A 26,358-nucleotide genomic window follows, 5' to 3' on the forward strand; every position below is an offset into this window, starting at 1 on the left:
CACACACATACACACATACATACATACAATACACACACACACACACACACATTACAGATTTATAGTGATGTCTTGCAATAGGTTTCCCTTTCACAATATAACCCACCACACACAGTAGGTGATTTCTCCATAACACTAATGCTTTATCTGGCGTGTTCATCACAGCACAATGATATTTCCAGAATAAACGTTATAATATTATACGACAGACCCACTGCTATACCCCATTTTAGGGGGAAATATTAATGCAGTTATCAAGGCTATTTTATTCTTCTGTATACATTTTTATGTTTTTATATTGAAACGGTGTTGCGCAATGTAGGGGACACTGTGTTCTTTAGTTGAAATTGGATATACTTCAAACTGCAGGCACATTAACTACAAAGAGTTACACTGCGTTTACTAGCCTCCCTTTGTTCCATGTACACAAAGTGTTTTATTGTAAGGATGAAGCTCCATACATTAACATGTATTTAACCAAATGATTTGCTCAAACATATAAAACTGTTGTAAGTACAATGAAATACAAGGTTTAAGGACTGTGAAGATACAGTATAGTTCAATGGACCTGTATTTTGAAGTATGGTCTGAATATGCTAACACACTATTTTTATTTTTTTTTATTTTTTAAATGCCACATGTTATATGCATGGAACAGCTTGTTTAATATTTTCCATTTGGTTTTTTTGACCAATAAAAATGCAGGACTAAGTTTGGTTTGCTGTGAACCATAACATTATATATACAATTACTATATTTGACTTCAACAACATGGCTAGACAAAATACATGGAACAGAGAGACCTAAAGTTTCATAAATATCAATATCCTTACCCAGTCTCATAATATGTTCTGTAAAAAGAAAAACACAAACACAATTGAATTAAATGGGACAAAAATAAATATAAAACCAAGTTTATTTGTATTACATTTTCCAAAAAATACTGCAAAAATTTGGAAATGAACTAAAAATGGAATATACAGCACACAGTATCAGTGCTAGTAGCACATTACTGCAGCTGATGTTCTGTATAACCACAAGAGGCGGACCACCTTTTTGATGCAGCATATAAGCTGGTGTGTTTTCAAACCTCTGACTGTTGGCTTTAGAATAGGAACGTATAAATATATTGTAGAATGCACAGTACGACCCAATGCATGTCTACAGAACAGAAATGAAAGAACCCTTCTATACTCTGCTCTATTAAAACAGTACCTTGAATATTGTACAAGTTCAGGAGCTCAGTTCATCAACACCACAGTAACGAGACACGATGCCGACGAATATCAATCACCACCAATAAAACAAGACAGAGAGCTGCTGCTCGAATTGAACTTCTTAGCACAGTTGAGCTGAATATGCAAATACTTACAAACCAACAAAGGTCACGGACAGAGATAATACTCCCTATTTCAGACATAAGACAGCATCATTTGTCAGTTCAATTCACACAAGCCTGTACAGTAAAGAGCTTTGTATCCAGCTAGTTATATATAGATATCCATTTATGTTTTAAAACGATTACAGTATATGATGAAGCCCCTTCCTACAATGCACACCTCACGACAAAATAGCTTGTCATTAAGAACAGCGGTATCTTTTTACATATTATACAAAAGTAGTCCATCACTTCTACCGCATTGCATGATCTGTAAGTGCTGCATTTAGAATATGTTCACTGCCCAGGCCAAACCCAGATGCTTATTACCGTGGCTCAGAAGACAGGAGTCCAGGTATTGCTGACATTCCTACGAGAATAGTCCCTTGACATAGTTAAAGGGTTAAAGATGGTATGCATTAGTTCATCCATAGCCTTACCGTCTTGGATCAGCAGATCTTCAGAATGACTAAAAGTCCAGGTAGACGCATTCAAGTGTCTTCATAATGGTCTGGAGTGGTTGTCTCTCATTTTCCAGTGTCTTGGAAACTTATCTTTGCTGGTGCGGGAGTGGGGGCACAAACCAGAGGTACTGTAAACAGCCAATTCCAGAGGCGAAGTTCTGTGCCTCACAACACATCTACTCCCCCAAGCCTCCCTATATGACCATGGGGAGGGATGTCAGGTTTTCTGTGTGAAAAGTGCTCAGAAACCCTAGGGGGAATCCTCATTCTCCAGCACTCTGCTCCCATTTAAGACTGCCTCCGGTGTCAGTGGTGATGACAGTTCAAAGTCTCTGACCAGGCACGAGTAGCTGTCGGTGTTATACTCCGATGCAGCCCTGGGACGGTGCTGGAGCAGGGGCAGGTGCTCCTGGTTCCTCTGGGACAGGAAGAGGGGTGGCCGGCGTAGGTTCTCCCCCTCCTTGAGGGAGTCTGGCAGGGGCTTGCGTTTGCTCTCGGGCAGCAGCATGACGCAGATCACGGACAGCACCGTGAAGGAAGCGAACACCACATGGTGGAGGAAGTATCCCTGGTTGTTATGCAGCTCCATGAGGGAGGAGGCAGCTTTACCAACACAGCTCACCGCCAGGATCAGACCCAGACCCCCACCCCTGCAAGAGAGAGAGAGAGAGAGAAAAACAGGAAGAACCACAGATGATAAGAGCGTGAACTTCAATCCAAACAAACCCAACGCACCCAGCCTAATGATATCATCAATTGAGATTACGTATGGAAAAAAGTGACCATCTGCTGATAAACATGGAATGTAAACAAACCTACTTTTTAGTGACGCAGAGTGCCCAGAAGGCTAACATCTGGAGGAATGTTAACAGACAATAATGGAAACATTGCAGAATAAAACCTGAATGTGCACCACGGCAGCTTTAAAGCATGTAATAATGAGCAGTGAGGCGTACCTGACAACCGTGGGCAGCACCTCACTGGCGAAGAACACACTGAGCATGGAGATGACCTGAGAGGCCAGGAGCCCCATGATGGAGAGCACCAGGACAAACCCATCCTTCAGATCTGAACAGAGAAAGGGACGGTCAGTGCCATGAGCCAATTTACACTGCTGAGCAAACCTGGTAACCCCGCTATGTCAAACATTAGCAGTGTGAAAAAAAGGTGAACAAACCCCTTGGCCAGCCAGTCAGGTCACAGCATTAAACACCACTCACACTGTAGACCAAACCCCTGCACTGTGCAGGACTAAAACCATGCTGCCCCACACCGCACTAGCACTGTGCACTGTTAGCAAACTACAGGCATAGACAAAATATAGCACACTAGGCGTGAACATAAAATGAGCATTTGACTTGAACGGAGATTAGTTATATACATTCAAATACAAAACATTGCAAAGTGAAAGTGCTTTCACAGGGCATTCGAGTATTTTTACATCCCTACAGCACAGTTAACAAGACCTGTGCAATGCAGATACACTGTAGCTGGGCAACAATGCAGACACACAGCACTGTGCGACACTCACACTGCGTGAGGGCGAGCAGCAGCAGGGACGCCATGCCAGTCAGGATGGACGCGAGCAGCAGGATGCCCCGGCGGCCATAGCGGTTCACCGAGACACACAGCAGCACACAGGCCAGGCCCCCAGACAGTGCGCGCATGTAGTAGCTGAAGTAGAAGTGAGGGTAGAAGCCGAGCAGGTTCCGGGTGAAGCAGTACTGGATCCCCCTGCCGATGAACCTGGAGAGGGAGACGACGGGGAAGCAGGGTGACCATGGGGAGAAAAAGGGAATCTAAATCGAAGTGGAGGGCATGAATAAAAAAAATTTAAAAAAAAAGAAAAAGCCATCCTGATCCATACTTTGCAAATATCATTGTTACCCATTTTCTGTGTTTCTCAACATCCCCAGGTTCAAGATATTATCAGCAATGTGCAATGCAGGGATGCACAATTCCAGTCCTTGAGGTCCAGAATATTCCAGGTTTAAAAACATCATCAAATAATGAGGCTAAAAAATCCATTCAATAACTTTAAAGATGCATAGACCAGGAGGCTTGGCTGCTGTGAGAATGTCAGGGTGAAATCAGGGCAGTGAATGGAAAAGCAGGGTCAGGCTGGTCCTGGTCAGTACTCACGCTGTGAATGCCAGGATGAGGCTGTTCTTCCAGATCACATGCGTGCCGACCATCTCACAGACATTGTGGAAGCGCGGCTCACAGCTGTCAGTGTACACTGAGTCTATCTCTGCAACACAACAGAGTGGGTTTAGCCAGGGCACCTGGAGCCCGAAGGAGACACCTCCCTCATTGACCCTTCAGTGAAACAAGCTCCACTCTGGAACCTCGTGCATTTAGACTACTGTGTACTCTTCGGAATCACAGCCTTACGAAACAAGATCATACTGTCAACAGGAGCTGCAGAACTAGTGAAGGGGGACAAGATAACAGGAAATGAGCAAGAAAGAATAACTTTAAATAACACCTTGCAGGTGTACTGTTAAAAAAGATTTGCATATGCCAAAATAAATCACCGTTCCAAAAATCCCTGTGATAACTCTATTATAACCTGGTTTGTTTGTGTTTGGATAGAACAAAACAAGTCAAATGGTTCTCATAGAACCAGGATGTGGGGGCATCCAGTTCCTATACACTGGAGGCTGGTTCAGTACCCGACAGCAGGTTCTCGGAGTTGTAGATGTCATCACTCTGGCACACTCCGTTGCGCAAGGAGAAGCTCTGCAGGACGCTCTTGGCTCGATGGATCTGCTGTGTGGCCAGGAGCCAGCGGGGCGACTCGGGGAACACAGAGGTACACCTGGAGAGGGGGGCAAGGCGCTGCTATTAAAGCTTGGTAATGGTTATTACATTTCCATGTCCCAAGTGGAGATGTTAGTTTACCTGCCGCAAAATCTGTCCAGAAATTAAGGACAGATTTTGTAGCAAGTAAGAGAGTGGAAATTCAATTTTGAACAAATAAAAGTGCAGTGAGATCATAAAATGAGATATCCAAATACAAAATGTATTATTTGATTTACTTCACGTACTGCAGCTGTAAGAAATTTAGGTTAGAATAAAACATGTTTTGATTCCCCCCCCCCCCCCCCCCCCCCTCCCCTTAGAAAAATCAGACTTACCACCAGTAACTTAAAAGCAGCAGCAGAGACACAGCAACGACCACCTGCATGATCTGCCAATCACGACACAGCACTGCCAGCCCGGGCAACAGCAGCTCCCCGCCCACTGCAAAGAATCCACCAATCATAGTGATCATGAGGCGGTGGGGCGGGTCACACAGCTCCAGTCCTAAGTAGAGACACAGCCAATGAATACGACAATGTTGGGGTACCTAGAACACCGGACCTCTGATCTGGAGCTCCTGTTTCTATGTTAACAGCCTTTGCTTGAATCAGAATTACTGGAGACGAGTTTCTCTTTCAGCACGATGGAGCACATGAGCCTCTGTGATCTCACACCTCTATTCTGTGTGCTGCTCACATTCACTCACTGGGAATAGCGAGTTTCTGCAAGCATAATTGTGATGGTTGGTACAGTTAAATGTGGAAGTTTGTTTTTTTGCACTGCGACAAGTGCAAATTTCCTGAACGCAAATCAAATAAAGGAAAATATCCATTGGCTATTCCCTTTCCGCTCCCCCTTCCCCTCAAGCAGGACTAATTTCCTTCAGAATGTGCTGCACTGTTATTGCTTCAGCGCCACTGAGCTTCCTTTGATGTTTCTGTAACAAGGAGAAACATTCCTGAACTGAAGACCCTCTCCCCCAACAGTATATATACTTGCCAGACACTCAAGAGGTTCAGTACAGAAAAAAAGAAACAACGTTGAGCCTCCCACAGAAACTATTTCAGCAAATAGTTTCTTTAACTAGGCCGTTCAATTTGAAATGACTAATCACTCCTTTTAAAGTGTGGAAGAAGCTGCTTCTCATACAACATTTTGTCTGGAAACTATGGTTTAATTAACTGGCTTTAAAAGGCTTTTGTGGAAACAGAGAGAACACTGTTAAAGAAATAGAACTACCTACAGTAAACATTTGACCAAAAGATAATAAAAAATTAAATGACCTGCATATACTGCATTTAAAAAGCATACGGCTGAATGCGTACATCTCTAGCAGGCACAGTAATGGAAAGCAAATATTGTTTAAAGCGCTGGCTGTGTGTAATGAGGCATCATGCACATGATTGACTCCTAGCCCAGAAAAAAACAGGTTCCTGCAACCTCTCACTTGTGGCCTGGGCCAGTTCACTCAAACAGACCCTGGGTGAGTCACTCTCAGCACTTTGCAGAGCAATCTACAAAAAGAAGAAAATTAGTGGGAAAAAACGAGGCATAACTAAACAAGATATGTTGCACATACTGTACTGTACGCTAGTTTGCATCCATAATGTTTGGGCATGCTTGACAGGACGGTACGGCGTGGTGAAATGGTTCTAATGTGGTAATACATGGCCAGGTATTCAAAACAGAGAAGACTGCTGTAAAAGCAGCATGAGCAGGAGCTGCCTCACTTACTAGCCACATATGTGGAGAGGAACACCCCAGCCAGGGCGGCCCCCTGTGAGAGCCGCAGGAACAGGAACATGATGGGGTTCAGCGAGAGAGACACCCCGACTCCGAGCAGCCCAGAGAGCAGCACTGACCCCAGGAAGATCCCCTGACGACCCAGCCTGTAGATACAGCCCAGGAGCAGCATTAATTATATACCAAAACCTGTTATATACCAAAACCTGTTTCCCTAACCAAAACACCAGCTCCAGCAGCCTTCACTGAGGGAACCAAGACAGATCCACCTGTTAATGAAAGAGGTACCACAAACACACAAAGTGAAACCACACTCCACAGTGCATTAGATTTAGAAAGCTGGGTATAACTGGCTCACCTGTCACAAGCGGAACCCAGAACGACGTACCCAGAGATCCAGCCAATCATGTAGCAGATTTGTTCCAGCGGAATCTTCCAGTAGTTCTGACACACTAAATTCCACTGCATGGAGGAAGAGAGAGAGAAAGATTCTGAGTTACAACCACACTGTGCACTTATCGTTCACAGCCCTATGCAGGTAGAATTATATTCTTGAGAGGTGCTATAGACTGAAGAACAGGTAACACAGCAGATTTAAAGAGTACCAAGTGCTAAGAACAATTTCAGGATGTGTGGAAATGCATTTCAACTATGCAAGGCAAAAGGGGGGTTGTGGACGGACACACGCATCTCCATGAGGAAATAACAATACCTGGAAAAAACTCACTCATGGAATCACTGGACACCGAGCGTTCAGAACAGGAAAAGACCAGGGAATGGCTGCTTCCTAGATGTATGACCGAGAGCACAGGGGCTGGCCAGTACCACTGTTTCTTTTCTATTCTCTTAACAAGTGTATTTGATCACGTTTCCACTATTCCAATCTTTCCCCACAAGGGAACACTATCCTGCTGCTATGCAGTATTCTGTTACTTAGTTATCAGTGGGTAGTTTCAATAGGTCATATGCTGGTCAAAAGATTAAAAATGGTTTTAAAACATTCAACAGATTTTGGTTGCATTAAAAGTGACTGTTCAAGTTAATGGTGTAATATAGTGCCTTCGCTTTGATGGTTTCGGTTTGCAGATGCAGTTTTGGCATTAAAAATATTTGAACCAACTCTGGAGAAAATAGAAACAAAGTCTCTTTTGTCATTTCAAGGCAACAGCAATGCAGAGCCACAGTGATACTGTAATGTGTGGATTTGTACGTCTCCTAGCAATAGTTGCTAGCTCCACACCTATTAACAATTACATTACAATGACATTTAATAAAACTACTACAAAAATAACTCAAAAAACTGCAAGCTTGATTTCGATCCTAACTTGTTAAAAGTGAATCTCTTCATGTGTGCCACATTTACAGGCTCTGGCCAAGCCGACACCCTATTGGAATGTAGCACGGCAGCGATGCCAGCCAGTAAACATTGATCTGCAGTTATATATAGAACAGGGCCCTGGGTAGCCCAGCTGTGTCACAGATAAGACAAACACTCAAGGAATTCAGTTAGCACAGTCACAGCAACAGCACTCCGAGTGGACTACTGGAATTTTTTTTTTTTTTCATGTATTTCTTTTAATTAGCAACACAACAACTCCAGGCATAGGGTCCCTTGAAATTAATTTGCAATATGTGCAATATTCAAACCAAAAGTCTGAAGACCTGAAGGCCAAACCCTTCTCCAAAAATTAGATGATGTGAGATAGGTGCCAGCAGTCAACATTTCACACCTTACAAGAACATTAGTATATTATCAAACACTGAAGTCCATGGGTCACACACACATACCTTACTAATTAATTTTATATATATTTCTTTTTCAGTAAGGTGACACAATGTTAGAGCCAGTGAAAACAAGCCTTTGCATTACCAGCAACTCCACATTAGCTCTGCAGCTTTGCTGTTGAAATAAGATTGTGCTGGTCTAGTTTACCACTGAAAACAAATACAGACAGGAATTAACAAACAATGGGTATCAGTTAATAGCGTCACACAGTCGTGTCCTTTGAAACAGAAATGTAATTTTCTGTAAACGTATGGCAGTATTTGACATACATACGCCGTGTCACAATGCAAAAAAACATTTAAGAATCTAAAAAAAAAAAAAAAAAAAAAAAAAAAAAACACGTTTAAGCAAAAGCAATCCACTGGCATTTCCAAGCTCAACTTTCTGGTGTTTTTAGAGGGCGAGTACATTATGCAGGGACACACTTTATGAATTCCACTTTTAAAAATAGCTTCAGAATGATTCTGTTTACTGCCCTAGCCCTTCCTAAAAGGAAACTCATGGATGGAGAAAGAACTTTCACCACACGGCTCCTCTCGTCGTGTCCAGTGTCCAATGCACTGTTCTTGTATAGACAAACAACAATATAAATGAATGCTCTGTAACCAATACAATAACAACACAACGCAGGCGCACTGTCAGGTGAAAAATTGAAACTTTAGGTATCGGTAGATAATGTAACTATCATAAAACTACAGTGACTATTGAAACAGTAACATTACAAACAATGCATTTGTTTAAAACTATACTGACAATTAAACTAATACCATCAATTTAAACGTACGCAGAAATGTAGCCGTTTACGCGAACTTATTTATGCAAAAACATTTTAATATTCTACCTCACTTTTTTTTTTTCTATAGCCTAATCAAGCAAGTAAAAATTGTCTATAACGTTACAAAAGATTCGTGTTTACATTACCTGAGTGACAATGTTGGTTTCAAGACCCGCTCCAGTTGTGTATTCCCAACCTTGTGTGCAACGTACAGTCTCTTTTGGGAAATTCGTCGTAAAATTGGAAAAATTTGCAGGGTACTTATAAAGTTCACAATGACTCAACCCCGACCCTTTCACCCAAGGTATGCTGACATTCAGTAGCTCTTGTGCAGACAGATTACGGTGTTCAGAGGGGAGTAAAGAGGGATCCAGGCGGCAGTGGTAGGATCCCGGTTTCAAAGTAAAAAACATCTCCGAGAAAAGGCTAAGCACGACCGCAAAGTTCGACAGCCAGCTGAAGGCGGCCACGGACCGGTTGTAGGGTCCAAACCCCCCGGTCCTGGGGAAGATCTTTGTTTCAAAGTCCATTCCCATACATAGAGCGTACCACAGCAGCCTGCACGGTGGAAGTGTTTTGACAGAAACATCTGTGTGTACGAAAAAGTCAATTTGAGAGACTGGCGAGAGGGCGTGTTGTTATGCAAATCCTTTGCTCTTGGTCGTAAGTGGCTCTTAAAAGGTCAGCAATAATTTATCTCACCTGTGTACGACAGCCAAGGTAAAGAAAATTTAATTACCTTTATTTATAGACTTCAAAAATCAAAACCAGGTTATAACGGTTATCCTTACAAACATAACACGAAATTATCCTGTCAGGACACAGCACAATGAATAAACCTCTCCAAAGCACCGAAACCCTAAACTTAAGGACAGTGCAGGAGCGTAACTAGGGACGGGGCTCAGAAGATTTGAGCCACCCACCTAGCCATAGATGTGATTACAATTGTATTCGTGCTTTGTATTATTACCGACTACAAATTCATCATACAGCCATGATACAGAAGCACTGACTGCGGCAAACATCGCTTCCCTTCCACCCAATGAAACCATTCACACAGCTGACCAAATGCGACTAATGAAAACCACACGTACAAAGGCTAGCTGACAAAGTGCAACCAATTAAAACTATGTATGGGAGTGACACAAACGTTTTCGAGTTTAAAAACATACATGGTTCGCTTCTAGTTGAATAAAAATAAAATAACATACGAATCAATCGTGAGAGGATGGATAAAAGGGTTTTGTCCCAACATCCGTGTGAACAAGAAAAACAAGCAGTACAATTATCCCATTGTACACTGCCTGACTGACTAACAAGTAAGTCACAGGTTTTATTTATTATATTAGGCAGAGCTTAATTTGTAAAGAAAGAGGTGCCGGGGCGCAAGCAATGACAGTACAGTCCATTGAATCATAACATGTTCATTTGAAAGAGTATTGTTCGTACTGGTGTTAGATATTTACATTCACGTATTCTACATCATATACAAAGCAGTATGTTCAGAAAAAAATAATAATTAAAGCAACCGCAGGACAAATAATAAATGAATAAATAAAATCCCGTATACATGTTTTGTTATGGTTTTTCATTTAAATGGTTTAAAAAAAATAAAAATAAAAAAAAAATAAAAAAAAAATAAATTAAAAGGCAATCAGAGGACTCCAGAAGTACGATAGTGATTAAAAATACGCACCCCAACACGAATATTGTTTTGACTCACGGTCTGCACTGTTATCAGCGATGTGCACAACAGAAGGTGCTGGTAGATAACAAAAACGATTAATTAAACTTAGGCTAAGTAGTTGTTATCTTAGTATGTTTTTATTTATTTTTTATTATTTAAATTATATTTATTGAAAAAGGCAAGAGATCCAGCGAACTGTCTCTCTTTAGCGCTCACGCAAGAACTTCCAGACTTGATACAACTGTGTCGAGAATTTAAAAATAAAGCATTTTATGATATTTTTAACTAGAGGTACGTGAAATATGACTGAACGCCCAGTTCCGGGGCTATGCCCCTGCCAAAATGTATCACTAATAATAGGGAACGTTACTTGTAGTGTATGCAATCAGGTACTTTTAACCATATTGTAAACAGTTATTGTCCGTTATCATCTAGCAACACTGCATAACTGAAAAGCTTATATTAAGTTTACACTATGCAAGTCCCATATGGTAACACCGAACCGCGCTTACATCCCATATCTGTCTTTATCAAAAGTTGGCTTGCTAACCCCTTATGGCCATGGTGGTAATTAAACATTTAATTTCAAACTTGGAAATAAAATATGACATGAATGCAAGTGCTACAGAAATCCATTCCATAGTTCATATCAACCTGTATAAATTATGCAAAAAGACGAGTCACTAAGTATTATGGCCCAGCAGTGAAATCCACAATCTTAAAACAGGGACAGTGACCTCCACAATGCTGGTGAAAAAATAAAATACAAGCCAAATAACTATTTTTTCATCATGTTATTTGATTGACTTGGTAACTTCATAAACTGTGTCACATTGTGCACCACTGACCCTAAAAAGAAAGAATGTGAATAGCAATAATGCTGGCATTTGTCTGTGTATATTGTTACAGGGTGGCTATACAGAAATAACATCCAGGAGAAAGAAGAGCCAAACACAACAACAAGAACAAAAACGGACCACAGCACGTATTTTAAAAATTTATTTACGAACATAATCTCTGAGGGACAACAGCATTTCTTGCGCTCTCTGTACATGCAACTGTATAAAATAACATTTTTAATTTTTTTTTTTTTTAATTTTGTTTTTCTCAGGTTTATTTTTTTATTGATCTTTTCTTGTTTTTGCAGGAACTCATACAGTTAGAGGTGACAGTACTGGAGCTGCAGCAGCAGCACTGGGGGCAGGATTAACAACCCCGGAGCTGCTTGAACAATATGTACACAATTAAACTACATTGTACAAAAAATGACATTGTTACATCACTGACAGCGCACTGTCTCTGCGCCGATATAAACCCACATTCTACGCAAGTTTAGACTAGTACAAAGAGAAGGGTGCAAAACGACCTGTGAGTTATTTACAGCTATATACAACGTCTCATATACGCATTACAAGAGGGAAATGTACACAGCAGAGACTTGACTCCAACATACACAGGTGTCAAACAGATAATAAATATGTTATTTTTTCACAATTTTAAAAGAGTATCTCTCCATGCTTTTTTTTTTTTTTTTAATTTGAAATTTAAAAAAAGAAACAAAAAACACAGCTCCTTTCTGGTTCAGGTTAATACAAAAATGCAGGGCTTGAGGTTATGTAGCTGGGCTCACTACCTTGAATTTGTTTTTTATTAAATTTGAGAGACTGCATTTGGTTGGGTAATCTTTAGCTAACTGCTTAATATACAAGCTAATATCACCATGATTAAACTCCCACAGTAACACAGGCCTCCTGAGTTTTAAATATCACCCAACCATATGCATAGCAGAAAGTCACTATCTAAACGTAAAACTTGTGCGACAAATGGACTTCATAATGACCCCAAATAATTGCGTGACATTGAACAAAACTATCAAAAGGCAACCTTGTTCTCCTAAACACTGCCACTATATTTGGTCCGTCCAGACCTAACCACATGGGGACTGAACATTCGAAGATGATTGGGAAAACAAGGCTGCACTTTTAATTGAAGCTATTCAGTGGTACGCTGTATAGAAATCACCAAACGGCAGCTACCTTTCACAGTCTCCACAATTTCAAGCCCGGAAAGAATGAAAAATAAAATGTTAAAAAAAAAAAAAAGCCCGGGCTCAAACTATTAACTTTTTTTTTTTTTTTTTTTTTTTTTTTTTAAAACAAAAAAGGTTTTTAAATTAAAAATGTCTTGTAAACAATGGGGGGGGGGGGGGGGGGGGGGGGGGGGGGGGGGGGGGTCGTGACAGTATACATTCTGTTAAAAGCAATGCGACAATAACATGCTACTTAAGTGTTTATGCATCATACAGAGTACAAGGTTACATTTACATCCAATGTTAGATACCGATTTGCAACTGCACAGACGTGCAGGATTCATTCTCTTGCAAACTCGTTTAAACAGATTTCTGTTTAAAGAATATCTGTCTGCGTGTCTTTGTATGCATCCTAAAAGCCCCTAGAGGTAGAAAGTGAAGGATGAACCTCAGATCATTCTCCTACTTCACTATGCATCTACCGTCACTTTTACAAAAGGGTGCTACAGATTAGAATAAAAAAAAGTGGAATACAGTGTTCTTAACATTAAATCAACCTATTTAAACACTGATTTATATATTTGTTGTAAAGTTTTGCCATATCTGTTTTATGTGTAATACAAATTAACAATTTAAAAAGGACGCACCCAATACTTTCAGCTGCTTGTCTATTCTGTATTACTATCAAATCTAACAGTTTGCAATCGTTTTGTCTTATAAAAACGCATTCTCAAAAAAACTGCAGCTTTGCAGGTAAGTGGTACACCTGCCAACTTGAACACATATACCAGAGCATAACTACAGAAAGAGTCATAACGGACAGTTAAGTAAATGGCACAAAATAAAAAATAAAAGGACTTTTTTCTAAAAATCAGTTACCATCTCTACTGATAACAAACCAGTAATATGATCCCTTTAACGGCACCAAATGAATATTACATATGTAATGGAAACCTGTGTTTCTCTTTGCAGAGATTGGTTTTGAACCACCTTTCCACTGTGAATGCTGCATGTCTAATTACAGTCAAATGGGTACCCTATTAGGAGACTAATAAATGGGTTACAGTATTGATTGAGCCCTACAGTTAAACAGAATTCCAACACATAATACACACAGATTAACTAACATTGCAATTCAAAAACAAAAAAAAGAAAACATTCAAATAGACTTGACAACTACAGTACAATTGTTTTCTCCAAAATGCATTCAAAACATTTAGTGTAAAGTGGATTGCCATCTCTTTCCCTGAAAAACCATTGTTACTGTCAACAGTTTTTTTTTTTTTAATTATTATTATTATTTAAAATGTGAAATACAGGACAGAGAAATAACAAATAAAATTTAAAAAAGGGACTACAATAAAATCAGTCTGCATGTCATATCAATCTATTAAATGTTTGCTTTTAAGTATGCAGTTCACTTCATCTGTATCCAAAAATCCTCAAGTTAAGGACTAGGAGGCTTCACATTGTTTGTACTAAAACAAAACCAAAATTCTACCAACTTCTAAAAAGTCATTAACTCTTGCATTTTAAGTTTAAATGGAACAGTGATGTGTTAGTCAAGTGTGGAACCGCAATGACTTTCACACGAGCATCAGGCGGTAGGTGCAATAGCTGGAGGTGCATGAAAGTAAAACTAAAATCAAGGTGGTGCGAATTTGTCTTTTTTTTCTTAAGATTTCAATGCACTACTTCACAGGAATAAGGGTCTGAAAATACATACAAAATCCCTTTGCAGCTTATTTAGATGGTAGAGCTAAGCATTGAGGCACAAAGCCTTCATTTGTACAAGAGATTGATATTCATAAAACAGTTTCAATCTGTTACCTTATTTAACTTTGAATACAGTCCATTATGCCATCTGTAGGACCCCCAGTATACGTACACAGTCAGTTGTAAGAGTTTGAAAGGGAATTTGTTTCAAGTGAGATTTTGAGTGACTAAAAACACATCCAGTTCCACATTTTAACATACAGAGACATGCTATTCAAAGCTTTAGTTTTGAAACAATTTGAATGTTGTACTGCTATACGTATATTGCTGTGTGCTGGCCTGTCGAAATGAACAAGTCTTTAAAAATGTCAGGCTGATTGTTCTGAGAAAGAGAGGCAATAAAAAAAATAAAAAATAAATAAACATTCAAGGATCTGAAAACTACACAGTCTAAAGAAACTGTTCAGAGTAACCCATACTTTCCAAAAAAAAATAAAAATAAAATGTTTTTCCTAATTTCAAACGCACTGATTAATACACAAGCTCATTATATTAAGAAAATATTTTTAATAATTATGATGCCACCATATAAAGGGATATAAATGTATGTTGTACTATATTCTCAATATTATGTATTGTCTAATACATTATATCAAAAACGGGATAAATCGATATCTGAATTATTTGTAGGCTTGGTACCCTTAATTTGTCTGCACACGATTTGGGTAAAGTATGTTGGACGATAAAAAGGCATTTTCTTGGTTTTAAACATCATCTTAATAAATACTTCACTAACTGAGCAAGGCGTGTATAACCATCCTGCTACATCTGTAGTCTAAGTGTGTGGCTGTTGTCACTGTTAAGTTGTATTCTTATTGGATGAGAATTATGCAAATTTCACTCTGCCCCAGTTACCAAACTGCTTACCTGCACACTATTGAATGCAGAGGGTCTGTCTTAATTATGTGCATGGGAGACCACCTTTAAAATACTGAAAATGTCTACACGTTTTGGCCCATTTTTGATGGAAAAGTGCTGCCCAAAAGTGAACTGTACATACAAAGATCGTTATTTATTTATTTATTTTTACACTTAACTGAGAGTGATGTTACAGTACATAAGTTATTTACAACTGTGCAGTAATGTGTGGCAAAATAAATTATCTAGAAGGCAGCAAGAGTAACGGTTAACGTATTTATAAAAACTGTACATTTACGGATACTTTTTTTTTTTTTTTTTTTTTTTTTTTAAACTTTTAAACTAATATTGGCTCTGTAGTGTTTCAAGTTACTTTCTCAGAAAGAGAAACAACAAAATGCCCAAGTAAAGAAATATAAACAAAGAGAGAATATACTCCAATAAAACATCAGTTGTTTTTTTTTTCTCTGAACAGGAAAATCTTTGCCTCTAATTGCAATATTCATTCTTTTTTTTTTTTTTCTTCAGCCAACATGTGTTGAATACTTAATTGTGACAAAATAGAGTCTGATTAAATCCGTATGCAAACTTGCGATCAACAATTGCAATGCTTTTATTTTCTTCTGGTTTTCTCGTCAGATAGGGTCCACGAGATTCATTCATAAATAATGAAGCTGTTGAGGTTCTTTAACACAGAGATGGAGATACATGTAACATCTACACACACACCTCTTTAAAATTCCCAATCAGAGTTACCCAGCGTCACTTTTTTCCTTTAACCCATTATGTGATACACCAACTAGATCTTCACTATGATTTCTAGAAACCAAAGGCAACGGTTAAACTGAACAACACACAGGGAGCACATCGCTACTGGATACATAGACTGTAAATCTGAAGGGCATGATCACCCGGTTCTCTGATCACTCCTCCCTCTACATTGCAAAGGCAGCTCTTCTCTGAACCTTGTGTTTCTTCTGAACAACCTTCCTCCATCTGCACTCTCGTCTTCAGTCCTCTATTCGATGCCAAGCTCTCCCATGACTGGCTCCGATCCGCAGCGTTAGGAGTTTTTCTTGGAAACAAAAAAAACAAAAAAAAAAACAAAAAAAAAAAGCACAGCCATCTGCTTTATCTGAACGGAGGTGTCAAACTTGGATAAAAGTGCAATTGTGTTTTCCCCGGTAAAAAAAAAAAAAAAGATGCTTCCTCCTCTTGTAGCTGGGAATCATTAGCATGTTTTTTTTTTGTATTTTGTATTTTTTTAAGAAAATATTCTTATTCCTTCTGGCTAGCCCTTACCATATGTTCTGTTTGTTGTCTTATCATAACAATTCGTTTATCTCTGTCACGCTGGCAACAGCACAAAGTCATCATTGACGTCGACCATTGGCACATAAAAGGAAGGGACCTCATTGACGCAAAGTGATTTGTGTACAGCGGGATCCAGCTCCTGCACTTTGAGTTGCCACTCCATCCTCTGCACTGCGTTCAGTGCTGCTGCTTCGTGTTGCTGTCGCATTAATAGGCAGGTCTAGAACAAACAAACAATGGTATGGTAATACAAAACAAGATAAACACTTCAGAACTTTAGATTCTTCCAGTTCAAAAGTTAACCTGCATTTGTTTCTCACAAAGTTAAACCTTAAATAGTTTTACACCTACAACATATAAAGTGGCCACAATAAAACAACAAAAAAAAAGTCTCAAAAAAAGTAAAATTAAACTTGCAGGCATCTAATGTATTACCTTTTCAAGCTCATAAATTTGACGTTTCCGTTATTTTGGATTAAATCCACTGACCTATTTAAGTGTAAAAACACAAAATACTGTACCTTCATTCTGTCGTACTTGTCATCAACATCCTGAAGCCACGATATGAACTGCCTGGCATTAAATCGGTCTCTCACAGACTTGTTTTCATCACCCTGTAATCAATTATAAATCAAATCAACGTTTAGCATAGAGTATGATCAAATTATTGGGATGTTCATTATTTTTAAGCTTGTATAATTAAATTGTTATTATGACTCCCCATTTCAAGAACCCTGCAGAAAATACCACCAAACAATCACTGCACTGCTTACAAAATAATGCGAAGTAATGACAAAGCATCTTCTGTACCGCAAGAGTTGCATTACACACAACACTACAGGTTTTCGAACAGGGAATTATAATTTACATACCACATTCTTTCAAGATGCCCTCGAATTTAAGACACAGCCCACCCTCAATTTGAGGACAAAATAAAACATCAAATAGAGCTGCATTTACAAAGACAAAACGTCAATTTCGCATACAAGAAAACGACGTATGGAGGCAGTGTGTGGCAGTCTGCTGTCACGCAGAGTATTGCAGTTATTCTCATTTAACGTCATGGTTACTCGCACTTGTTTTTCTCCCTTTTTGTGAATTCTGATATTGCTTGACACGTCAAAAAATACAGGGGTCCGATTAGCATTTCCAATCTGTCAAAGCCGAATAAGAAAGCACTGAAATTGTAAGCGCTTCTCTTCGAATTCCTCAGGAAGTTAATGACGCTTCTTTAAAAATGGATGATTCGAGATCGGGCAGTGATGTCTTTGTTCGTCTTATCTCAGCAGCCAGTGACGCTGCCGTTTATGTACTCAGGTATTCACATCTTTTGTTGGTGATTTTAATAACCACATCAGTATACTCGAATTTAAGATACAGGACATTTTTTAGAAGACACAAATTGTTTTAAAAAGTGCATCTTAAAATCAAAGGAATACAGTATTAGCAATCAAAGCCTAATTTGGATTTCAGAAAACAAAAGCGATAGTTATGCCATCTAGGCGTACAACCAGCAGTACCAACCTGATTCTCTGAAGGCATGTTATAGACCTCCAAATCCAGCAGCATGGTACAGGCACTGAACGGGACAGCCTGGTTTGCTATTGTTCTGGCTGCCCTGCAGTGTACTCTTAGGATCTCCTGCTCACAAGACACTATTAGCTTTTCCTGGGAAATACAAATAGAAATAATAAAAAACAAGCAAAATACAGGACCCTTATCGTGAAATAAGTATGTATGGCTGTCTCCATTGATAAGAAGGAATAAGCTAACAGAGCTTTTAGAAAACTAAGTGAAATATTTTTTTTATTTAATGCAGGCAAGGTGGGTTAAAGACTTCCTACCAGTTTTCTGAACCTACCCGCTCAATGCTGTGTTGAAGCCGCAGCTTTCCTCGTACAGCCTCTTGCTGCCTGAACAGCTCCTTCAGTGGCTCTGACAAAGATGGGGGTGGAGCGATCTTTGTGAAGAAAGGACAAAAAAGAAAACAGTAGAATAATTCATTATTATCTGTTTCCATTAAAGATTGGACTAGCCAACTTAAACAATTGTTTCTTAGGTTTAAAAAATATCCCATAGTAACTGGCTTCTAAATAATTATATTATCTACAGCAACTTATACAGATATTCAGTCAATTTAATACAATGAATAAATAAATGAAAAACATACCACTGGAATATGAAGCCTGCTGAGAGGCTTGCCATCCAACAGATAGGAACCTGTGTAGGTAACGTAGTCTGCATAGCACTGGGGTGCCTGCGGTGTAATGTAGCAGAGTATCTTCCGTTTCTCCTCGATCTTCTTCCGAATCTGCAGGTACTCAAAGTAAGGGTTGGAGCGGTCACTATGGTAAGGCTCAATGTCGTCCAGTTTGATAGCGTTGACAATGGCTGCCAAGGTCTGCTGGATCACCTCCCGTGTCTGGTGCATTGTGGTGTTGACCAGCTGCGCTTGGACTTGCTGCTGCTGGTTGGACTTGGGGAACTTCCTCTTGCGCGGGTGCTGTGCCTGTGAATCCTCTTCCTCCACAGGCCGTCCTTTGGTCTTGCTGACTGGTGCTGGATGTGTCAGGGCTGCAGCAGACACTGTGGTGGTGCTGACAGATTCCTTCTCCTTTTCAGCAGGAGAGGTGATGATGTTAATGGCAGGGGTTGAAGCAGTCGTTAATGTGGTGGTATTATTGTTCTGCTTATTCTGGTTAGCCAACATCTGAGCACGATTCCTGGTGATCCTCTGAGGAATCTCCTCCACCTTTGCTGGCTTAGGAGCCTCTGTGGTGGGGATTAAAGTTGTTTTAGCCACAGGTTCATGGGCTTCTGTAATCTGTACAGCATTAGATTGGGGAACCCCAGTTTGGTCTGCAACTGTTTGACTTGGGCTGGGTTGAACTGTGATTGCTGCAAGAGGCTGGGCACTATTTGCCTGGCCTAGGAGGCCTTCAGTACCACAGGATGGGAGAGCTGCAACAGCCAAGGGTTCCTCTACTAAACAGTCTGGAAATTCAGTTTCATGGTTATTGTTGGTGTCAGCTCCTTCGTTCTGGGCAGTGGGAGCCTGCACACTTTCCTCCTGTTCCTTTCTCACATCCAAAGCAGCCTTTTCTTCTGCAACAGCATGATCGGTGGTGTAATCCTCTGGAACTTTCTGTAGTTCTGGTTCTGGCTTATGCTCTTCAGAAGGGAGTTGTGGAGGTTGTAGGGGTTCAAGTAGCAGCACAACAGTTGGAGGGCTAAGCTTTTCCTCAGACAGACCTGGCAAATCAACCTCCATTATATCAGACCCCTCATTGTCTTCCTCAGCTGCAGACACAGGGGGAGGAGGAGGAACTGGTTTAAATTCAGCCAGCTCAGAATCTGCAATAACAGGTTCTTGGATTTCCTTATCTTGCAAAGGTAACTCAGGGAGAGAAAAAGGTCCCAGGTCTAGATCTTCGACAGCATTTGAGAAAGGGTCCGACCATGGCACCACCGGATCCTCCTGGCATTCGAGAGATGCTATGTTACTGTCCTCAATGTATTTACTTTTCAAAGTGGGAAGGGTATCTGGTTGAGCCTCTGTTGGTAAGCATGCAGGCTCTGGTGCCATTCCTCTATGCTCCTCAGGAAGGGGCTTACAGTCTGTAAAGAAGGAATCCAGTCTGGCAGGGGACGGCATAAAATTAGGCTCAGGCTCGCTTGTTGCCACAGCGGGCTCCGATTGACTGGGGGTCTCTTCCACTGCATCTTTGTGAGTTTCAAGCTCAGGCTCGGGAAGCGGCACAGGGTAAGAGATAGGAGACACAGGATAGGGTGGGGAAACATGAGGAATGCAGGGCAGAGATGTGAGGAGGTGGTGCTGTAAATGGACATCTGGCAGCGTAAAAGAGGTGATCTTAGTAGAGGGAGGTGGTTCAGGGAAGGTTCTGAGAGGAGATTTCAGGAGCAATGAGCTGATGCTCCAGTGATCAGAGGAGTTTTCTACCAGACTCACAGGAGGAGGAGGAGGAGGAGGAGAAGGAAGAGGAGAAGGAGATTGAAGAGGTGGAGGCTCAGAACTCCTCCTTACAGGAGATTCCACCCAGTCCTTTTTGATTGTCTCAGAAGCAGAAAAAGTTGTGTTTTCATCTTCCTCATCCTCCTCTTGTAGTTGTAGTAGTTCTTCTTCTTCATCATCATCATAATTCTCCTCCTCCTCCTCATCCCCCCTTTTTTCAAACTCTTCTACAACTGGTGGAAGGAAGTCATCGCTGTTCACAGGCTCTGAAGGTACCAGAATGGGTTTGCTGCTCAGAGGCAATGGCAGCGGCTGCAGTTCAGAGAAATCATCTAGTTCTAGAAGAGCAACAGGGGCAGGAGTAGGAGGTGCAGCAATATCAATGCAATGTTCCTGGGGTTTGGGTTCAGGTCTGTGCAACGGACTTGAAGGTTTTGTTAAATAATTATTATAGACACTCTCAGGAAAGTTTTCAATATTGTCTGTGGTAGCAGCAGAGGAGCCATCCATTGCAGGCTGAGCTGGTTCCAACCTTGGTGAGGACATTCTGAAATTAGGAGAAAAACAAGGAGGGGACAGGCAGTCAACCTTGTCCACTGAAGGTGTAGCAGAAGCCAGAGGTTTCTCTTCTGGCAGCTGCGGAAGTGAAGGTTCATACTCAGATGTTACTGGTACACTTTGTTGCCGGAAGAACTTGTCAGAATCCATTTTAAATTCCTCTTCCGAGGCCCTCCTGACATCAACTGACACTGATCGGTAAAGGCTAGCTGTCGGTAGGTTCTTTGTGGGAGTAGGGCAAGGAGTTTCCTGTAAGCTGCTGGGGGTGTTAGAATATCGATCAAAGAAGGATGGAGAACAGGCATTCATGGACATTGTCATAGCAGATGAGTTCTGAGAATCAATGTTGTCAAACATGAGTTCTGTGTAGTCCTCTGCACTACAAGATGGTGTGCGTGGTGTCTGCATCACTTCTTCAAAACTTGGACAAGAAATCACAGATGCTGGAGTTGGAACTCCAGTTGGTCGACTTTGATCTGGCCTTGGTGAAGCTGGCAAGTTCTCTTTCAACTGATGCCCCACCAGCCAGTCTTTTGAATCTTGGCCACCCACAGATTGCGTCTTTCTGTCCGGTGACATAATTTGAGCTGGAATTCCCAGATCTTTGGGTTTCTTGTCCTTCAGCACAGTTTCTAATGAGCTTGACTTTTTGGAAGTCAGATCTTGGCTTCTCTTACGCAGGTCTTCGCTCGTTTTAGTTTTGTCTTTAAGCTTTTGATCCCCTGACCTGTGTCTCATCTTCTCCATCTGTTTCATCCGCTCCTTGTGCCGTTTGTGGCGTTCCTCAATTTCCTGATCTTTCTGACTCAGCATCCTTTCAAAGCTGGTCATCACGAGGTTCCCATCAACTAAAAGCCTTTCCCTTGGCCTGTTTTCTTTCCGAGTCCCATCTCTAGACTGGTTGACTTTGTCATTTTCCTCTTTTGCTTTTGTCTTCACAGAATCAGACTTAATGTCTTTGTCCAAGTTGTCTTTGCTCCTCTCTCTGAGTTTAGCATCACATTTAGCTGTCTCATCTTTTGACTTTTCCCTTAAGCCAGTGACTTGAGGCATGTCCTTCAGGCCCAGTTTCTGATCTTCCTTTGAGTGTTTGAAAGAGCCAGAGCTATCTATATGCTTGTGTTTTTCTTCTTTTGTCTTCTCCTTATGCTTGTCTTTCTTCTTCTTCTCTTTATCCTTGATCTTCTCACTGTTGACCAAGTTACTGAAAGCTTTTTCTTTTTCTGTCTTTTTAGACATCTCCTTCTCAAATTCAATGGTCTTGTCCAGATCATTCTCAGCTTCTGGATTCACCCCATAAGGGAAACTGTATGGATCAGCTTCCAATGGCATGGACTCTTTTTCAAATGGCAAGCTCTCCCTCCGGCCATAGGTCTCCCTGATCTCCTCTGACTTATCCCGTTTTTCTACCTTTTTGACTTTGTCTTTTTCTTTCTCGTGGCTTTTCTTAGAAGAGGAGGAGGAATGCCTATGTCTCTCCTTCTCTTTGAGCTTGTCTTGAGGGTAGGAAATAGAGAGTGAGTCCCTTCTCTCTTCAGAGAGGTCAGGCAGGCTGATGCTCGAGGAGTCGTAGAAGCTGCTTAGTAACGGCTCATGGCCTCTGTCTGTGAAGCTGTCAGAAGAGATCTCACTAATTTTGTCATTTGAGTCATCCTTGTAGTCGTTCAGAGCTTCCTCTTCCAGCTTCTCCAGGAGAGACTTTTCATTTTCCATGTTCCCTTTGGATGGCTTCCTGTCTTTCAGGTGGTCTTTCTCTGGCTTGTCTTTATGCTTGCTCTTGGGCTTCTCCTCACTCTGGTGCCTCTTGTCAAGAATCTTCTGTTTGTTTCTCTTGTCCTGGTTTGAATCTGTTGATATCCTCTCTTTACGGTCCTTGTGCTTGCCTTCACCAGAGTCTTTGTCCTTTTTTTCTTTGTGTTTTTCTAAAGAGTTTTTTTCTTTTTTCTCCTTCCCACTGTCAAATGACACCTTGTCTTTCTTCTTTTCTTTAAATTCTTTCTCCTTCTGTTTTTCAGATGAGTGCTGCTTTCCATCAGCAGAGTACTTCCGGTGTTTGTCTGTTTGGAATAGCTCTACCTCATCTCGTTCTGGTACAAGATCTGCCCGTTGGATTTCAGATCTTGCAACTGAGTCGCTGAATTTTGAGCCCCCCACACTGTAATCAACCTCATCCTCACTCTCATCGGTAAAGATGTCGGCAATACTGAACCAGCTCTTTTCCCTCCCCTTTTCAGATTTCTTTTCTTCCTTTTTTATCTCTTGAAAATCCTTCTCCTTATCTGCATGCTTGTCTTGGGATGCTTTCTCTTTTTTATCTTTGCTTTGTTCTAAAGACATTTTTCTCTCTTTGTCTTTGACATGGGAGTCTTTGTGTTTGTCTTTCACGCCCTCCTTCTTGTCCTTTGAACTTCTGTCCGTATCTTTCTCCTTGGGTGGCTTCTCAATGGAATTTTTTTCTGTCTTCTCTTTTTCTGATTCCAAGAAGTTCCTCTCTTTCTCTTTAGTTTTCTCTTTGTGTTTGTCAGATTTCAACTTTTCTTTCTTTTCCTTTTCTGCACCCTCTCCTTTCTTCTCCTTTTCTTTTCCAGAGTAGTGCCTCTCCCTTGACTCAAACTGTTTGCTGACAAACTCAGTTTCAGATTTATATAAAAAACTTTCATTACCATACTCCTCTTTTAATGAATCATCGGGTTTAGTTTTAGATTCTTTTCTTTCTTTTGTTAAGTCATAGGAGTCTTTTCTTTCCTTGCTGCAATCAATGCAATCTTTTTTCTCCTTGATACTTTCAGCAGAGTCTTTCCTCTTTTTTTCCTTTTCTGATGGGTAGCTGGAGACAGACTTCTGTTTATCTACAGGCTTCTTATCCCAAGTCTTCTCTAAAAATTCCTTGTCTTTCTTCTTGGTTGTGGTCTCTTTTTCATTCCGTTTTTCACTGTGTTCCTTCTTTTCTTTTACTTTGCTTTCCTTTTTCCGGTCTCTGTTTTCCTCTTTTACAGTCTCAACAATCAGTTTGACGGTGTTGTTAGCTTTGTATTCCTTGTATTCTTTTATCGGAGTGTCCCAACTATCATCGCCATAGAGAGATGAATCTGAAGAAAGGTCTGAAAGCCACCTGTCATGGGGGTCATCGGATACACTTAATTTGGCATCCTCGCTTTCCAGAAAACGATTCTTGATGTCATAGTCTTCGTAATCGGTATCTTCCTTGAATGTTTTTTCCTTTTTTGATTTTTCTTTCTCTTCTTTTATGGTCTTCTCCTTTTCGAATTTGGGATATTTTTCTTCTTTTTGCTCGTTCTTTTCTGCTTTGGATGATTTATCCTTTGACTTTTTCTTCTTCTCCTCTTTGTACGTCTTTTGCTTCTCTTCCTTGGGCTTTTCCTTGTCTTTCGTGTTTTTTTCTTTTTCTATTTTGAATGTTTTGTCTTTGTCCTCCTTGTTGGATTTGTCTTTGGAGGACACTTTCTTTGAAGATTTTTCCTCTTTAGCAGCTTTTCCTGTTTCTTTCCCTGAGGTCCAGTCTTTTTCCTCCGACTTACCCTTGAACAATTTCTCTTCCTTTTTAAAGTGGTCTTTGTCATGTTTGGAACTCTTGACTTTATTTTCCACAGGAGATTCTGCCTCAGAGATCAACGGCTTTTGTCTCGTATCCTCGTAATCAAAAGAAAAGCTTTTGACAAATTTCTCTTTCATGTCTTGGTTAAGGACCAGGCTAGGAGCTTTGTCCTTCTCTTTGCTTTTGTGTTTATGCTTTACTTTATGCTTTTTTACCACTTTTCCTTCCTTGTCCAACTTGGGGACAGCACCTTCTGTGCTTGAGTTCTTGTAGAAATCAGAGGAGCTCTTTTTCTCTGAGTTGTTGTGAGTATTGTTCTTCTTCTTGTTCTCCTGTTGTTTTTTCTTCACATGCTTCACTGACTCCAGACTTGAGTCCTCGGAAGAGTAATCTGATTCACTTGTCAGCCGGGTCCTGCCCGACTCTGAAAGGGAGCTGACTTCAGACCAAGCAGGTGAGGAGATGGTCTTCCAGCCATCAGTCCGCCATTGCTTGGGATGCTGCTCCGCCAGTGATGGCGTGTGCTTTTGGGCGACCAAACTCCCATGGGAGGAGGAAGAGGAGGCGGAAAGAGAGCTGAAAACAGCCGATTCTTTAAGGCTCAAAGCAGAAGAGTCCTTAACACAGACAGAGCTCTGAACCGAGCCCTTGTCGTCCTCGCTCTCCAAATCCTCACTTTCCGATTCTGATGTGCAGAACTTGTCATTCAATTTGCCAAACCGCACCTCCTTGTTGGCACTACTGCTGTTTTTTGTTTCCTTCTTTCTCTTCTTTTTTACTTTGCTTTTTTCTTTCTGCTGCTTGGAGGACGTGGCCGAGGATTCCCGATTCTTGAAGGATGTCGGCTGCTGCTTCGCCATTGGTGTGGGGGAGAAACACAAAGTCCTGTCGTCCTCATCTGAGCTGTTTGTGTCGGACAGAATCCGGCGTGCTGTCTTCTTTGGTGTGAGCGAGTTGCTTTTGGAATATGTTTTGACCTCAATTTTGGGGATAGAAATTAAGCTGTTGGCTTTCATGGCGGCTGCCTTGCGGAACTCCTTTTTGAGAAGGTGCTTATCGTCGACAGGTGGGACTCTCTCCTCCTCGTCATCCTCGTCAAACTCATATTCATCCTTTACTGGGGTAGCCATCGATTTCGCAGGGTCCTGGTTTTTCCCTTTCAGCTTTAAGCCCTTTTCGAACTCTGAGTCCGTGTTATTGCCGTCAACAGAGCTGGAGGGAGCAAACGAAGGAGCATCCTCCTCTTCTGAAGATTCTGCATAAAACAAAACTACAATTAGGATATATATATATATATATATATATATATATATATATATATATATATATATATATATATATATATATATATATATAGTCACCGCCCTCAATAAAAAACAGCTTTTGAGCTGTCGAAATCTTATTTTCACAGGCGTGACATCTTTTGCAGCCTGATCAATATAAAAACAGCCTAATTACCATTCCAAACACATTCAGCTAGAAAGTGGATTTGCTTTGTGAACGAGAACATGCTGTACCACAGGGGCATTATCCAAGAGGGATGTCATGTCAGATTAAAATGGACTGTAAATGAGCAAATGGATGTTTGAAAAATTATCTACAGTATATCATTGCTATGTTCATAGGTTAAAGCAATGTGGCAGTGAAACTTAATTT

At 40.7% G+C, this 26,358-nt stretch overlaps 2 protein-coding genes across 4 annotated transcripts in view; both read right to left on the reverse strand.

The window, feature by feature from the left end:
• LOC121296315 (putative solute carrier family 22 member 31) overlaps positions 1-9,818 on the reverse strand; it is a 33,602-nt gene extending 23,784 nt beyond the window's left edge. Inside the window, exons 1-9 of one of the 2 annotated variants that reach the window (XR_005947051.1) lie at positions 9,098-9,818; positions 6,749-6,852; positions 6,382-6,536; positions 4,983-5,151; positions 4,518-4,663; positions 3,985-4,093; positions 3,374-3,588; positions 2,799-2,910; positions 1,819-2,492 (exon numbers count right to left, since the gene is read on the reverse strand). Coding sequence is in view for 1 of the 2 variants with exons in the window: in XM_041221729.1 (XP_041077663.1) it covers positions 2,093-2,492; positions 2,799-2,910; positions 3,374-3,588; positions 3,985-4,093; positions 4,518-4,663; positions 4,983-5,151; positions 6,382-6,536; positions 6,749-6,852; positions 9,098-9,487 (1,800 nt within the window). In the remaining variant the exon portion in view is untranslated. Of the gene's footprint in view, positions 1-36; positions 2,493-2,798; positions 2,911-3,373; positions 3,589-3,984; positions 4,094-4,517; positions 4,664-4,982; positions 5,152-6,381; positions 6,537-6,748; positions 6,853-9,097 lie in introns of those variants that run through there. The other variant, XM_041221729.1, reaches the window with a different exon arrangement.
• A 3,209-nt stretch (positions 9,819-13,027) lies between these two features.
• LOC121296304 (ankyrin repeat domain-containing protein 11-like) overlaps positions 13,028-26,358 on the reverse strand; it is a 90,189-nt gene continuing 76,858 nt past the window's right edge. For both annotated transcript variants that reach the window (XM_041221696.1, XM_041221695.1), the window contains 5 exons: positions 18,786-25,957; positions 18,477-18,575; positions 18,140-18,283; positions 17,137-17,229; positions 13,028-16,835 (listed from right to left, as the gene is read on the reverse strand). In XM_041221696.1, coding sequence (XP_041077630.1) covers positions 16,650-16,835; positions 17,137-17,229; positions 18,140-18,283; positions 18,477-18,575; positions 18,786-25,957 — 7,694 coding nt within the window. In that variant the 3' untranslated portion in view covers positions 13,028-16,649. The remainder of the gene's footprint in view (positions 16,836-17,136; positions 17,230-18,139; positions 18,284-18,476; positions 18,576-18,785; positions 25,958-26,358) is intronic.

This window comes from Polyodon spathula, chromosome 21 (assembly GCF_017654505.1).
Source record: "Polyodon spathula isolate WHYD16114869_AA chromosome 21, ASM1765450v1, whole genome shotgun sequence".
NCBI classification, from domain to species: Eukaryota; Metazoa; Chordata; class Actinopteri; order Acipenseriformes; family Polyodontidae; genus Polyodon; species Polyodon spathula.